We start from the raw sequence: 16,353 nt of genomic DNA on the forward strand, positions 1-16,353 counted from the left end.
CTACAATGTGGACTCACACAGCTGATCACAGATCAGGTGGTGACCTCAGAATAAACCAAGGAACAAAACTGATTGATCTCTAGCCATCAAAAGAGAAACAGTCACATACCTTATTTATATCAGAGGACAGTGGCTCCACATGTTCCTCAGGACCCGGCACCTGATGGCTGCTGTTTGGATCCTCATCCACTGATGTGGCCACAGGAGAAGTGGAAATGTGCTGTTCGATAAATGGAGAGAAAAGACATATTCTTGTCACAAAGCAGCATGGATATTCCATTATTCAGCGAACATGGTATGAGTTTCTGAGACATACATCAGTGATGGATGATATGTTCACAATAGTAAAGCCTGGTGAGATGCAGTTATACAAGCTAATGATTTGAGCTGAGAATAATTAACATACAAAAATGTTATCCTAACCAACCTGAGAAATATCTATGTATTTAAAACTTTTCACCACCAATCTATAGGTCTATCCAAACAACAGGGGACATTAAACACACACACTTATTTTGTTTACACCCAATTGGGGACATTTATGTATTTAAAACTATTGAGCCCTGTATATTGGCATATCCAAACAACTGGGGACATTTAACACACTCACACATATTCTTTTTACACCAAATTGGGGACATCTATTCACTTAAAACTATAAACCCCTGATGTATTGGACTATCTGAACAACTGGGGACATATAACACACTCACACTTATTCTGTTTACACCCAATTGGGGACATTTATGTATTTAAAACTATTGAGCCCTGTATATTGGCATATCCAAACAACTGGGGACATGTAACACACTCACACATGATCTGTTACACCAAATTGGGGACATTTGTGCACTATTGGCCTAGCCAAACAACTGGGGACATTTAACACACTCACACATATTCTGTTTACACCAAATTGGGGACATATATTCACTTAAAACTATAAACCCCTGATGTATTGGACTGTCTGAACAACTGGGGACATTAAACACACTCACACTTATTCTGTTTACACCAAATTGGGGACATATATTCACTTAAAACTATAAACCCCTGATGTATTGGACTGTCTGAACAACTGGGGACATTAAACACACTCACACTTATTCTGTTTACACCAAATTGGGGACATCTATGCATTTCAACACTGTTTCCACAATATATAAAATATATCTATTTAATAAAAAGTCTAACTTAACAATTATCACATCAATCACACAAGCTGTTTGAACCACTGTGACAAGCCATCCCGAATACTTTTTTTTTTTTAGGCAGCAGAGACATACTTGCTACAATGTGGACTCACACAGCTGATCACAGATCAGGTGGTGACCTCAGAATAAACCAAGGAACAAAACTGATTGATCTCTAGCCATCAACAGAGAAACAGTCACATACCTTATTTATATCAGAGGACAGTGGCTCCACATGTTCCTCAGGACCCGGCACCTGATGGCTGCTGTTTGGATCCTCATCCACTGATGTGGCCACAGGAGAAGTGGAAATGTGCTGTTCAATAAATGGAGAGAAAAGACATATTCTTGTCACAAAGCAGCATGGATATTCCATTATTCAGCGAACATGGTATGAGTTTCTGAGACATACATCAGTGATGGATGATATGTTCACAATAGTAAAGCCTGGTGAGATGCAGTTATACAAGCTAATGATTTGAGCTGAGAATAATTAACATACAAAAATGTTATCCTAACCAACCTGAGAAATATCTATGTATTTAAAACTTTTCACCACCAATCTATAGGTCTATCCAAACAACAGGGGACATTAAACACACACACTTATTTTGTTTACACCCAATTGGGGACATTTATGTATTTAAAAATATTTAAACCCTGTATATTGGCATATCCAAACAACTGGGGACATTTGACACACTCACACATATTCTTTTTACACCAAATTGGGGACATCTATTCACTTAAAACTATAAACCCCTGATGTATTGGACTGTCTGAACAACTGGGGACATATAACACACTCACACTTATTCTGTTTACACCCAATTGGGGACATTTATGTATTTAACCCCTTAAGCTTCAGTGTACCGCCGGCGGTACACCTACTAATTTGCATAGGAATTTCAAGAATGTCCGACGGCTGCAAACACGATTATACAAACACTACACGCCGATGGAAAGCTTAGATTCTCATGAATCCGCCGGTATAAACCACTTTCAGATGCGATTACCACAGCGGGTGAGAAAAACACATTTGTCCGACAAAAATGAATATTCATCCATCCGTTCTCTATACACGGCTTCAACGCACACAGCGCGACTCACATTTCTGGGTTTATTATTACACACAAAAAAAAAATTCCACAAAAAACGGCCATAATCCAACCTTTTGCATCCAGATGACACAAGCCAGTAAACTATTTTGTCCAAAACATGTCCTGAAGTCGGTATAAAATCCCCAAATCAGTCATTTTCAAGGAAATGCACCTCGCGATGCCCGTCCAATATTCCCCGTACTTTTCGTAATTTTTTTTATTTAAAAATAGAATATTAGCGATTTTTTGTACTGAAAACGGCTGGAATTGACTGAAGCTTAAAGGGTTAAAACTATTGAGCCCTGTATATTGGCATATCCAAACAACTGGGGACATGTAACACACTCACACTTATTCTGTTTACACCAAATTGGGGACATATATTCACTTAAAACTATAAACCCCTGATGTATTGGACTGTCTGAACAACTGGGGACATTTAACACACTCACACTTATTCTGTTTACACCAAATTGGGGACATCCATGCATTTCAACACTGTTTCCACAATATATAAAATATATCTATTTAATAAAAAGTCTAACTTAACAATTATCACATCAATCACACAAGCTGTTTGAACCACTGTGACAAGCCATCCCGAATATTTTGTTTTTTAGGCAGCAGAGACATACTTGCTACAATGTGGACTCACACAGCTGATCACAGATCAGGTGGTGACCTCAGAATAAACCAAGGAACAAAACTGATTGATCTCTAGCCATCAACAGAGAAACAGTCACATACCTTATTTATATCAGAGGACAGTGGCTCCACATGTTCCTCAGGACCCGGCACCTGATGGCTGCTGTTTGGATCCTCATCCACTGATGTGGCCACAGGAGAAGTGGAAATGTGCTGTTCAATAAATGGAGCAAAAAGACATATTCTTGTCACAAAGCAGCATGGATAAACAGATCACTAAGTCACACTGATCATTTTTCTCTGGATGTGACGTTAGGTATCTGAAGTGAAGTCATCACAGCCTATCATCCTATCTACAATTTACATTGGAACAGATGCGTCATGAGTTGTCATACCTGTTTGCGCCAAGGCCAATCACAATGCCCATAATCGTATGTGACTTCATCTCCTGGGACAATGTCTTGAACTGCAAAGAGACAGAGGTGTGGCATCCCGTCCAGTTGAACTGTTCGCATTTTGCAGTTTGGGTTTTTGTGCTCATCATTGACCAGTCTTCCAAGTGACTGGTCCTCCAGAGATGCATCAAGGCTAGTAAGGAAGAAACAGTATTATTGGCCAGGAGAAGGTTCTCCTGCCTAACTTACGAGCACATTTGTGTAGGGGATGCCTGCGAACAATGACACTCCTATGCTTTTCCTTTGCTTTTAAAAGTGACAATGTCAGCGGTAAAAGAATCAAAGTAATGACAGAGAAAAAAGGGAAAAAGTAAGCAGATAAAGCAATGACAATGTGGCGTTTAATGTGGGCGGTAAAAGCAACAATAAAGTGCATCTCAAAAGCAATGGCAATGCACTAATCATAACAAATTAATGTGCTTTATGAAAGCAACAGTATTCGATTATTTTTTTCATTTGTCTTAATATCCCTGCTTTGATTAGCCTTTTCTTTTAGATTTTTTTATTAATATTGCTTTATATAGCTACATAATTTAGTTTTAATATTATTTTTAACCACAAGTAATGCTATTGTTAAAATTAATTTGTATTTCTACATTAATTAACCTGGTCTTTTTGTTATCATTTTTAAGTAATATTGCATTATATAGCCACAATATTTAACTAATTTGTTTATAAGCACTTTTCCTCTTATTTTTTAATTAATTATTTTGTATATATATTCTCTGCTTTTATTATCATTTTTTTATGGATTAATTTTCTGATTAATATTGCTGTATGTGGCAGCATTATTTTTTTATTTATATAATAATCTTTATATTTCCAGTTTTATTTGTTTTTTTCCCTTTATAAATTTGTTTTTGTAATTATACACTCTCAATACTCCATAGCTAACAGCAGAGAAAAAGGCATATCTAGTATTACTTACCACCAAGATTTCCCTTTCCATTGAAAATCAAAGAGATATGCTGCAGCACGTTCACTGTAGGTCTCGGCAACAGGACGACTGTCTGGAGTAAAAAGTTTCCCCCTGTACTCTACAACAAAATCTCCTTTGCTGAAAGGTATGGAAGCGAAAACACCTCGTCCTGTAAGAGAAAATGAAAAACAGCTATGTTCACAGAATCAATCAGACTAATGTTATATCTTTAACACTGAAGCTCATATTAATGAATTATGAATGAATACATGTTTAATAACCCATTAGGCAGATAAAGACTGACCTTTAAAAGAGTTCACAAACACCTCTCTAAGACCCTCCTTGTCAGTTTTAAGTCTTATGTGCTTTTCTGCATCCTGTTGTGGTGAGATCCGCAGCCTCCTTCTGGAGGGATTCTTCAGGCTGCTGCCACCATCAGCCATCGCCTAACCTGTTTGGACAAATGAAGTCTGAATTTTCAGAAACTTTAATACATCACCTAAAAGATGTGATATTAGGAATATTGAATACAAATTATATCTCTTTTTAAAAAGTTTTTTATCAATTCAGAATTACAATAACTCACTGCAAAACTACTAAACTACACAAAGCACACAAAGGTTTCTTACATTTAAGTTTTGCATAATTTATTAAAATGCAATGGCAAAAGACATTTTATTCTTAAATGTTGAATTATTTCAAGCTAAAATAGCATTAATTTTGCTCCAAAACTGTCCCTACAATGTGAGGCAAATTATCTAAATGTGTATATTAGATTTTTTTTTTTTTTTGCTTTCCTTTTATTATCTTATTAAAAATAAACCACCAGCTTCTATGGCTGGAGGTTTAAGTTTTTACCAAAAGAGGAACAAAATGTCCCTCTGCATCTAAAACTGAAATTGTATTTCAAAAATGTAGTCTTTGCTATTCTCTCCTCTGATATATTGCTAAAGATTACCTGTCTGTTATTCAGACGCACACAGCTCTGTCCTCATGGCAGCATTGATCAAGATGGCCCATATTTAATTACTCATGACTGGCCTTTGGACGCAGAGGGCTAAATCATCTACATAAGAATAATTATGGTCTTTAGTACGTTTATAATGAACTGTATTTCATGTTAAAGCCTTTACAAAAGCTCTGGTGCTCTACAGGTACCTGGGTCCCCGACAGTTACCTGTCAAGAGTTTTCCCACGAGTGCGCAGCTATGAGCCAACAGTGACTCGTGACTAGCCTTAGCTAGGACACGGAGGGCTAAACCATTCAAATACCACGTAATTAATGTCTTCAGCAGGTTTATATAGACTGTATTTCATGTAAACACGTTAACAAATGCTCTACTGCTCTACAGTCACCAGAGACCCCGATAGTTAGCTGTCAGAGTTTTTCCACGTGTGCGCAGCTATTAGCCAAGGTGACTCATGACGAGCATTAGCTTCCATGCAGAGGGCTAAACCATTCAAATAACACATAATTCATGTCTTCAGCAGGTTTATAATTACTGTATTTCATTTTTACACCTTTAAAAAAAAAGCTCTGGTGCACTACAATCACCTGGGTCCCCGATAGTTACCTGTCAGTCTCCCCTCGTGTGCTCAGCGAGAGCGGACTCCATCGGCGGCACTTTTGGACCGCACCAACTATCCCGGCCGAGGCGGGGGCGGGGGGGGTCGAGGTATGATGTTATAATAGAAGAACAAACATCGACCTATAATATTATTAATAATCACCACATGTGGAAATCTGATTCATTTAAAACGACTAAAGGAGGACCATTAAAAATTATCTTGGTAAAAAAAAATCTAGAGGGACACCAGACTTTTATCATTGACTTTGAAGTCCCCCCTGTGTGGAGCATACCAACCACGGGCGCGCTTTGTGGCCAGATCAGTTCATTTTTTTCCCCCAGGATTGTAATTTGCTTGGATTCACTGTTAATGAACTTGGCAGTTCTTCTGTAAATAAAGACCTGCACCTTAAGGGCTAATATCTTTCCTTGGAGCAGAAAAAGAGACTATTTTGATCCAGCAATAACATGAGATACCGATGCTGTACTTTTCAAGTTTGCCAGACCTGATATCATCCAAAAATAAGTTGATATAAATGTACTTATCATTTTATATTTATTTTTAACTAAATGTAAAATGATGAGGCCGCTGTGCCCAGTTAGCCCATGTTATGTCTGCTGCTGTCAGTGTTTTTTAAAGCTTTTTTTTCTGGTAAATTGTCATTATTTAGAGCTGCTGCTCTGCAAATGTACTAAGTTATTGAATCAGAATCACTTTATTCATCCCCGAAGGGAAATTCAGTATTCATATATATATGTATATATATATATATATATATATATATATATATATATATATAAATTCAGAACTAAGCATTATGGCTGTTTTTACACATAAAGCTGAATACATATTTAAAAACTGGCCGCTGTGCCAGTCTGTTAATCTTATTTATGAACAATGTGGCTCATTATTGCTGCTAAGCTTGAAAAAGTCCTGATTGCTGCTGATGGTCCTGCAGTGTGTGTTGTGCTCCTGGCTGATAAGATGTGGGTTTCCTCAGATATAATGGTTGTTGTTGTTGATCTTGTGGTGGTGGTGGTGGGCTTTCTCTAGCATGTTGTCACTGTATCCTGATGAAGTGAAGGCAGTTTGTGAGATGATGTGTTTGATCTGACGGAGGATTCACATTTTTCTTATGAAATTAGTTCTTCTTCATTCATACCATGTTTTTACAAAACATGACTTTTTTATCAGCACCAATGCTTGCCCACCTTTGATGTTGTACATGCAAAAGCAAAATATGTCTTCACTAAGATTTTGACAAAATTTTGTTAAATTTAAACTAAATTTAGCTCATAGAATTAGCAAGTTATGAGCACAGCTAAGCTTAATGCCAATAGTCTTCAAACAAAAGTTGCTGTAGATAAAATATTCTGATGTTCAATGTGATCAGAGAACCATAGAGGTCAATGTTTAGTTTAAATAATGTATTCAGTAAGCCCAGCCAAAATTATTTGGCCTCTCAATTTAATCTAATCCTTAGCTTATTAAACCAATGTTTTGAACTCGTGGCTGAAGAACTTTATCAATCTAATTCAGAAGTTATATTTCAAACTCACCTTTGGGAGTTAGCTGTCCCACATCGAAGGAGATCAGATTCTGGTGGAGGAACAGCGGCGTATGTCTGAGCTCCAGAAAAATTCAGAATTCAGGATTTTCCAACGTCAAGTAAATCCTTAATCAGTTACTTGGAGAAAAAAAGTCTTTGAAATTTGTTGAGAATCAGTCGTCTGACGTCTCACACTGACAGCCTGTGTTGCTTTTGAATTACTTTTTCACATTAGTGAGACATGTTCTTTATGATAAACTGATATGCAACTAAAGTGACTATAAATGGGGCTGAATTGTTTTCTCTGTTGTACTTTAAACTTAATAGTGCAGGGGGTATGATTTATAATGTTAATGATAGCATACTGTTTATGTACAGTTAGAGAATGAAATAAGTTTGCAAAAAAAGTATCATAAATGAAAATGTGTTATGGCAACTATTGGCCTATATGTAGCTTTCCCTCCTTTCATTTAAAATATGCTAACTTAAATAATAAACAAATTAACCAAATAAGTAAATAAATAAATAAAGATTACATTTCTTAATTTAAAAACACCTGCACAGTCTTATGAATAGGCTTCGCCATAAATTTTTCAATTGTGAAATATTAAAAAAAAACGTACAATTTTTATGATAGACAAAATGATAAAGAAAACCAGAATACCATTAAAAACACTACTGCCTCATTGCTGACAGTGCCAACCTTAGCTGACAGTACAAGCTAACTTTAAAGTTTGTACTGATATTCCTCATGAATAAAGAAGGTCCTGTGGCAAAAATTTAAAGGAGTATGGATACATAAAAATTAACAAGTAAAGAGTTTAATAACATTATAAAAATATAAACACAGATTGAGTTACATTTTCCTCGGCTAACCCCTTAAAGGCATTAGAGGAGATTTAATTTCCTACGACTTTGAACGTAGCATGCGCATGCACACATACAACCTCTCCCTAAACCCCCTCTAACCTCTCCCCTCTTAACATTTACGAAGAAACGCCCCCCTCCAGAAACTTGCGTAGGACTCATGAAGTTGTCTTTTACGGCTGGGTCCCCCTGGATCTTTATCTGCCATTATGTAAAAAAAGATGAGCAAAACAAGTCGCCAGCTAACTACGAAGCTATACCAAAGCAACACATACAGAAAACACGTAAGTCCAAGGCGTACGTAATCTGAGCCGGAAGATTTTTGATTGACAGGAAAGGGAGCAAACCAAACGCCTCGGTCCGAGCGCATTGATTGGCTGATGTTTTTCAGGTCCTGCCATGTCCACAGATTTTTTTTTAATTTTTTTTTAGAAACCATACATACAAGTCCACTAAAGGTCAGTATATTCATTTTATGTGAATCAGACAAATTCAACAAAAAAAAAAAACATCCTCCATAATGCCTTTAAAAAGCAAAAGACTTGTTATATTTAACCAGGAGTGATGACACACTTTTATCAGAAAAGTTATAGTCAAACTGGGGACACATGCACAATGTAGTGACACACACTTCCACTAGGGGCAGTGTGCAAAAATTACACACAGATTGGTGGGGGGGTTGGGGGGGGGTGAGTGGGACAGACACACACACACACAAAAATCCAAAAAACCTCATTTTTGGGGACTTCAGTGATTTTTAGACAGAAACGCACATTGGAGCATGTAGAATAAGATTCTAATGAAATCTAATTGGGGACGGTGATTTTTGTCCCCAATTGGAAAGCCGTCCCCAATCAACTGGTGTGTATTCTGAAAAATGTCCCCGATGTTGACCTAAGTACACACACACACACACACACACACACACACACACACACAGACAGACAAACGGCATGGCGGAGGTATGCGCTCTCCGAGTGCTTTTCTAGTTGTCAAGATGGATACCTAAATATTTATATGATGTCACCATCTCAATGTCCATGCCGCAAGTGTTCAGTGGCTGAAGAGGGAGTTTGGATCTGTGGAAATCTATGATTATTTCCTTTGTCTTTGAGGTGTTGAGTAGCAGGCAGTTTTTGTGACGCCAGTCACTGAAGGCACTTATCAGATCTCTGTATTCAGCTTCATGTCCATTTCTGATACGTGCCACGATAGCAGTGTCATCAGAGTATTTCTGAATGTGGCAGGACTCAGTGCTGTATTTGAAGTCAGATGTATACAGTGTGAACAGGAATGGATCCCCAGGACTGCTCAGTAATGTCCCAGAAACACAAACTGTGACCTTCCCGTCAGGTAATCTATGATCCATGAAACACAGGAAGGATCCACTCCCATCTCTGTGAGCTTGTCTTTGAGGATGGTGGGTTGGATGGAGTTGAATGCATTTGAAAAATAAAAGAACATGATTCTGACATAAACTCCAGGTTCCTCCAGATGAGACAGGGCACGGTGAAGCATGAAGAGGATGGCATCATCCACTCCAATGTGTTCTTTGTATGCAAACTGCAGGGAATCCAGTTTGTCTTTGACCTCAAGCCTCAGTAGGCATAGAATCAGCTGCATCAGAGCTTTCATGATGTGTGAGGTCAGAGCAATAGTTCTGTAGTCATTTAGTTCAGCCGGACATTTGATTTTTGGTACTGTTACAATTGTAGGAATCCAGCCTAAGCCTTTGGAATTCCTATGACAAACTCAGATAAGCCAGAGCTCTCCTCTCCCTACAGGAAGACTGACCAATACCCATTACCGGAGGAAAGTTGGGACATTTGTATTTCTGTGTGTTTTCATTCACAGGAAAAAGACATAGAGACCTTTCACAGGAGGATGGAGCTCCTGTGAACATTAAACACCTGGAAGAACCTTTTTGAAAGACAATGACTTTCACTGTTATGCTATGAATGTTTTGTTGAATGAACTTTCATGCTAAAACCCCCTCCTCTCTCAGGAATGCTCCCTCTCAAGAGACATCTCTGCCTGCCTCCGGGGTCATAAACTTTACGACTCTGCTGAAGGCTGGAACAGAGAGACACTTTCATTAAGGAACAAAGAACATCTTCAAAATTCTTATTTCTGAGATGTATCTTGTGTTTTCAGGTTTACCAAAGTTACTGAAAGTGCTTCATCTCGAGCATATCCAAAAATCACACTTCTATGTCGTACAGAAGTGGATTTATTGATTTGTGAGATTTAATCTAATTTCTTCTTTATTCCTCCTATTTTGCTTGAAAGAATGAATTCTTGTGTTTATTCATTACCATATGTATGACATGTTATCATATCTTCACTGTGACATGTATATTTTTAGGATTTAGAACACGCTAACACATATTTCTTTATTGAATTAAATAATTCAATATACTTGTTAACCTACATAATCCCCATGTGTTCCACTTTCACTTGATGGATTATGGTGAGAGATAGACAGATCGTTTACTCGTTTTAATATCATATATTTTCAATTCATTTTGGACCATCTCTCCTCTCTGCTCTTCTCTGTGACACAAAGGGAGACCTGTTGCTCGGCAGATTTCGCGCCGGAAGTTCCTGTCTCCGCCTATAGGTACGACCCCAGGGGCCTCTGACCCTTAAATTCAACTGAAGCCCCCACCTCACTCTCTTCTTCATTCTGTGTCTCTGGGGAACTCCAGGCCAGAGTACCTCTCATATTCTTATCTATAAGGCGCATCTCTTTCTATCTTCTGAAGTCCTCTTGGCTCCAGAGTTTGGCAACTCTGGCAACTATTTATACTTTCACTTTTTGTAATCAAATTAGACATTTTTGCTCACTTTTAAGCCGAACCTATTCTTTTCCGTGATTTTGACAAGAACCGGTTAAGAACCATTTTCCTTTTTCTTAGCTTTTAAGGCTTTCCATCAAACATCCTTTTCTTTTACTTGGCTAAAGCCTGAGAACCAGCATTTTTTTTAAATCAAGTGACTCTTCATCAACCGGACAACTTCAGCTGTGAACACCGGAGATCTGCTGGATCAGATCTCCTTCAACTGAATCGATCACACATGCAGGACGGCCACAGTCGCCACCGTGACACACAGCGCCTGGGAAGCAAAGCCATCCCGTCACGCAGTGAGGAGTCATCTATCTGCGAATTCTGCATCCCAGCATATGGCGGTTCACTACAGTAAGACCAGCTGAGATTTATCTGAGTTCCTGGGTTGATGTGACTAACCACTTGATTAATTAATTCATGTAATCCGTTTATTCTTTTGCGAATTGCTCTTAGTCCAAATTACTGTTTACCTAGTCAAGTTAGCTATCTGGCTTCTCCTCACCATAATCTTAATTTTAATATGCAGAATTGAATCTCCTCACACACTCCCAATCTCTCAGACACATGCACGCACCCACACACACACACACACACACACACACACACACACACACATACATACATGTCACATTTCTCACTGTACTTAGTTCACTGGTATTATGAATAGAATAGTAAATAAATGCTTCATATTAGACCAAATTAAGACTTGTGTGTTTCATTGTGAAGAACTGTGGGTCAATTTAACCGAGAATTCTAGACTTTTTGATATGAGACTGATCTATTGTATTGTGACTGGGATTTCTTTGAAATCCTGCCTAAATTAATTAATTTCCTTGCAATTAACGCGAGGTGGTGCCCCTTTTATATAATGAATGCAATTAATTAAATTATCTTACGTAGTGTCTCCTACACAATACAGGATGTTTTCCATAGAGCAGGCACCCGCCCCTGCTGTAGACTCAGGTCGAAGATCCTGTGGAGAGGTTGACACAGTTGTGCAGCACAGTCTTTAAGCAGTCTTGGACATACACCACTTGGACCAGCTGTCTTCCTAGAGCAAAGTCTCTGAAGCTCCAACATCACTCCTGTCTCTGTGACAGAGAAGGTGTTGGAACGGAAGTGGCTGGAGCTGTGGAGACATGTGTAGGAGACGGAGGAGAAGGAAGAGGAGCTATAGTGGGGATTTCCATATGTTGAGGAGAAGAAAGAGGAGCAGAAGGAGAAGTAGGTGTGTCCACAGTGTCAAATCGGTTGAAGAACAGGTTGAGTTCATCAGCTCGTTCCAGATCACCCACTATTGGCTCCCTTTTCTTTTTACTATTGTGTCCATAGATGGTATTGATTCCTCTTCACACATCACGGATCAGAATCAGAATCAGAATCATTTTATTCATCCCCGAAGGGAAATTCAGTTGTCAGGGTTCTTATCTGTTTAATTTTGAATTGAATAGCTTGAGTGCTGATGGCAAGAAAGATTTCCTAAATCTTTCGGTCTTGCAGCACAGGGATAGGAGCCGTCCACTGATGTTTCGTTGTTCATTGAGGCAGATGTGAAGTGGATGATCCATGTTGGTCAGAATGGCCTCCATCTTGCTCAGTGCCCGTCTCTCCACCTCATCCTCCAATGTGTTCAATGTGATTCCAACCACAGAGCAGCTTTTTTAATCAGTTTGTTCAGACGCCTTGCATCCTTCTGTTTTATACTGCCTCCCCAGTAGACTGCAGCATAAAACAGGACACTTACTACCACAGACTGATAAAACATGTGCATCATCTTACTGCAGATGTCTTGTGATCGAAGTCTTCTGAGGCAACAAAGTCGGCTCTGGCCCTTTTTGTAGATAAAGTCTACGTTTGTAGACCAGTGCAAATTATTATCAAGGTGGACACCTAAATATTTATATGATGTCACCATCTCGATGTCCACGCCACGAGTGTTCACTGGCTGAAGAGGGGTTTTGGATCTGCGGAAATCTATGATCATTTCCTTTGTCTTTGAGGCGTTGAGTAGCAGGCAGTTTTTGTGATGCCAGTCACTGAAGGCACTTACCAGATCTCTGTATTCAGCTTCATGTCCATTTCTGATACATGCCACGATAGCAGTGTCATCAGAGTATTTCTGAATGTGGCAGGACTCTGTGTTGTATTTGAAGTCAGATGTATACAGAGTGAACAGGAATGGAGCCAGGACTGTTCCTTGTGGAGCCCCAGTACTACTCATTAATGTCCCAGAAACACAGTCCCCCAGCCTGACAAACTGTGGCCTTCCTGTCAGGTAATCTGTAATGAATGAAACACAGGAAGGATCCACTCCCATCTCTGTGAGCTTGTCTTTGAAGATGGTGGGTTGGATGGAGTTGAATGCGTTTGAAAAATCAAAGAACATGATTCTGACATAAACTCCAGGTTCCTCCAGATGTGACAGGGCACGGTGAAGCATGAAGAGGATGGCATCATCCACTCCAATGTGTTCTTTGTATGCAAACTGCAAGGAATCGAGTTTGTCTTTGACCTCAAGCCTCAGTAGACGTAAAACCAGCCGCTACAGAATTTTCATGATGTGTGAGGTCAGAGCAATAGGTCTGTAGTCATTTAGTTCAGCCGGACATTTGATTTTTGGTACTGGTACAATACAGGATGTTTTCCATAGAGCAGACACCCGCCCCAGCTGTAGACTCAGGTTGAAGATCCTGTGGAGAGGTTGACACAGTTGTGCAGCACAGTCTTTAAGCAGTCTTGGACACACACCATCTGGGCCAGCTGCCTTCCCAGAGCAAAGTCTCTGAAGCTCCAACATCACCCCTGTCTCTGTGACAGAGATGGATACAGGTGCTGGAACGGAAGTGGCTGCAGCTGTGGAGACATGTGTAGGAGACGGAGGAGAAGAAGGAGGAGCTATAGTGGGGATTTCCATATGTTGAGGAGAAGAAGGAAGAGTAGCAGTGGAAGTAGGTGTGTCCACAGTGTCAAATATGTTGAAGAACAAGTTGAGTTCGTCAGCTCTTTCTACATCACCCACTATTGGCTAACCTGGCAATAGCCAGATTAATAATTGTGTAGTACTTGATAGTACTCCACAATATCAATCTGGGACCGCTCCATGGAAATCCGTTCGGAGGAAAGAGGCACGGATTGGACAATGCAACAGTATGTCCCGCCTCTGACAGGTTTGTTTTTAGCCAATCGCGGGATCTTCACAACGAGCGGAGCCAATTGGTAGATTAAACTCTTACCAAAACCCGTAGGTAAAAAAGCACAAACATCTTTACCATCCAGAAATGCGGTGACCCCGTTGTTTACTCTCAAGACCAGCTGTTAGCCCTCCATAGCACTGCGAGGCTACCGGTGCATAGCGGCTTCTTTGTTATTTCAGCCTGGAGTTATCTTGTGAGTATAGTTGCTCTTTGTATCTTAGACTTAACCCTTTGTTTCAGGTTCTCTTAGAAGAATTCCCCAGTGAACTTAGTCCAGCTACCAGGGAAATATTCTTGTTTTTGTTATAGTTTTCTCAGGTTTTATTGCCTTTCTCTGCATTCCTTCCAGGGTTTTACCTGTCGTGGGTTTGTGTTTTAGTCTGCCCCACCTCTTGGGTGTTGTAGTATCCCTCAATTCAATTTCCCTTGAGTCCCGAGCCAAATTTCCGGGGTTTTCCTTATAACCCTTTTACTATGACAAGGGTCACCGGGGACACCACGGGGTGTGTGTATTGCAAATTACCGTAACTCCTCGCTACTTCATGCAATTTTAATCATTCAAACTACCCCTGAAAGCTGTTAAACTGGGCTTTCTGATGATATTACATGCATTATGGTAATGACTGAGTGTCGTGTGGCGGGAGGGGGGCAAAGAGCGGCAGCTGCAGGCGGCGTTTGTGTGACAGAGCCAGAGGATCATAGACTGTATATACACAGTCTATGGCAGGTATCTTCACATAAAATTTCAATGGGTCCACCAGGACGAAATGTCTGCAGGTCTGGGTCCGGGGACTTTTTTTTTTTGGTGCATTACTCTTGAAATATTTAATTGTATTGTCAATAACTGCCTTCTTTCAAATGAAATAAAGTAATCTTATTTTTTAAAGTCAACAATGTTTATTAAAAAAATAAAAGTAGCATTTTACATTTGGTTGCATTTTATGCTTTTGTATGTGGATTTTAAGTAACATCAAGGCTACAAATATTTAAAATTAAATCTGCTTTAGGAGCAAAATATCTTTTTAGGCAGGCACATCTGGTTTAAGTGCAAAAAAGTTCTTGTTGTTGTTTACCGTCAGTCAAGGTTTTGACTATCTCGTGGGCACACTTTTTAACAACCGCACAGTCAGTGAAGGGTTTTTGTTTTGGCCCAAAACCCAGGCGACACGAAGGGAACATTCAATTGTGCGCTGCTGGCCGGAAAAGGCGTTTGGATCGATCATACCAGGCTCTTAACTCAAGTAAATGCTTTCTCCAAAGAGTGGATTTCAGAGGGTAATCTCTCTCGAAACTCGCCTGGTGTTTTTCGTAGTGCCGTTTGATGTTGCTACTTTTCACAATGGCTACATGCTGGTCGCATAAGAGACACACGGGCTGTGTGCTCCCGGTGGGTAAAATGAACGCAAATAACTCCGTCCGCTCGTCATGAAACACCCTATTTTCATTGTCTACCTTTCGAATTTTTGAAGCAGACATGATGTTCGGCTCTCATCTGCTTCTCCCTTCGTCTGCAACAATTGTCTCAAGTCTTCTGCAGGTTCTGCTGCGGAGGGCGTGACAGTTTTCAACATTGCAAGTGCTCGATAATCTTCGTGTGCCTAGTAGGTTACGAGGTGTAATTTGATTGGGCAGAGGAGCGAGCAAAATGCAAGGGTATTGGCGAGATGGTAACTAAACAAGTGACGTTAAGCCTTGCCGAAATTGCATGCCCAGTTCCCAGCTAGCGCGCACTGAAGAGACCAGAAAAGATGCAATTTTTGCTCGGCAGCTTGACTTGGGCTCAGGTCCACATTGGCCTCTTGTCTGGTCCGGTAGTGGACTGTGGTCTGCCATGTGGGGACTACGGGTCTATGGGGACGATTCAGTCAAACTTTTGGGGCGGTTTCTTGAAGTTTAGCAAAGTTTTGGAGGTATATTCTGTGTAAATAAATTCAAATCTTGTACATAATAGTTTTAGTATTTTTTCCTGAAGTGGTTTTATCGTGATTTGCAATTTTTGTGTGTTTTGATGAA

At 39.7% G+C, this 16,353-nt stretch overlaps 1 protein-coding gene across 1 annotated transcript; it reads right to left on the reverse strand.

The window, feature by feature from the left end:
- Positions 1-6,008, reverse strand: LOC127532505 (N-lysine methyltransferase KMT5A-like). The gene is made up of 8 exons (XM_051944254.1): positions 5,887-6,008; positions 4,617-4,763; positions 4,322-4,481; positions 3,334-3,526; positions 3,041-3,151; positions 1,399-1,509; positions 110-220; positions 1-21 (listed from the first exon to the last, which is right to left on the reverse strand). The coding sequence occupies exons 2-8, from the start codon at positions 4,753-4,755 to the stop codon at positions 1-3; spliced, it is 846 nt and encodes a 281-aa protein (XP_051800214.1). The 5' UTR covers positions 4,756-4,763; positions 5,887-6,008.
- Between the last annotated feature and the right edge of the window lie 10,345 nt (positions 6,009-16,353).

This window comes from Acanthochromis polyacanthus, chromosome 23, assembly GCF_021347895.1.
Source record: "Acanthochromis polyacanthus isolate Apoly-LR-REF ecotype Palm Island chromosome 23, KAUST_Apoly_ChrSc, whole genome shotgun sequence".
In the NCBI taxonomy this organism is placed as follows: Eukaryota; Metazoa; Chordata; class Actinopteri; family Pomacentridae; genus Acanthochromis; species Acanthochromis polyacanthus.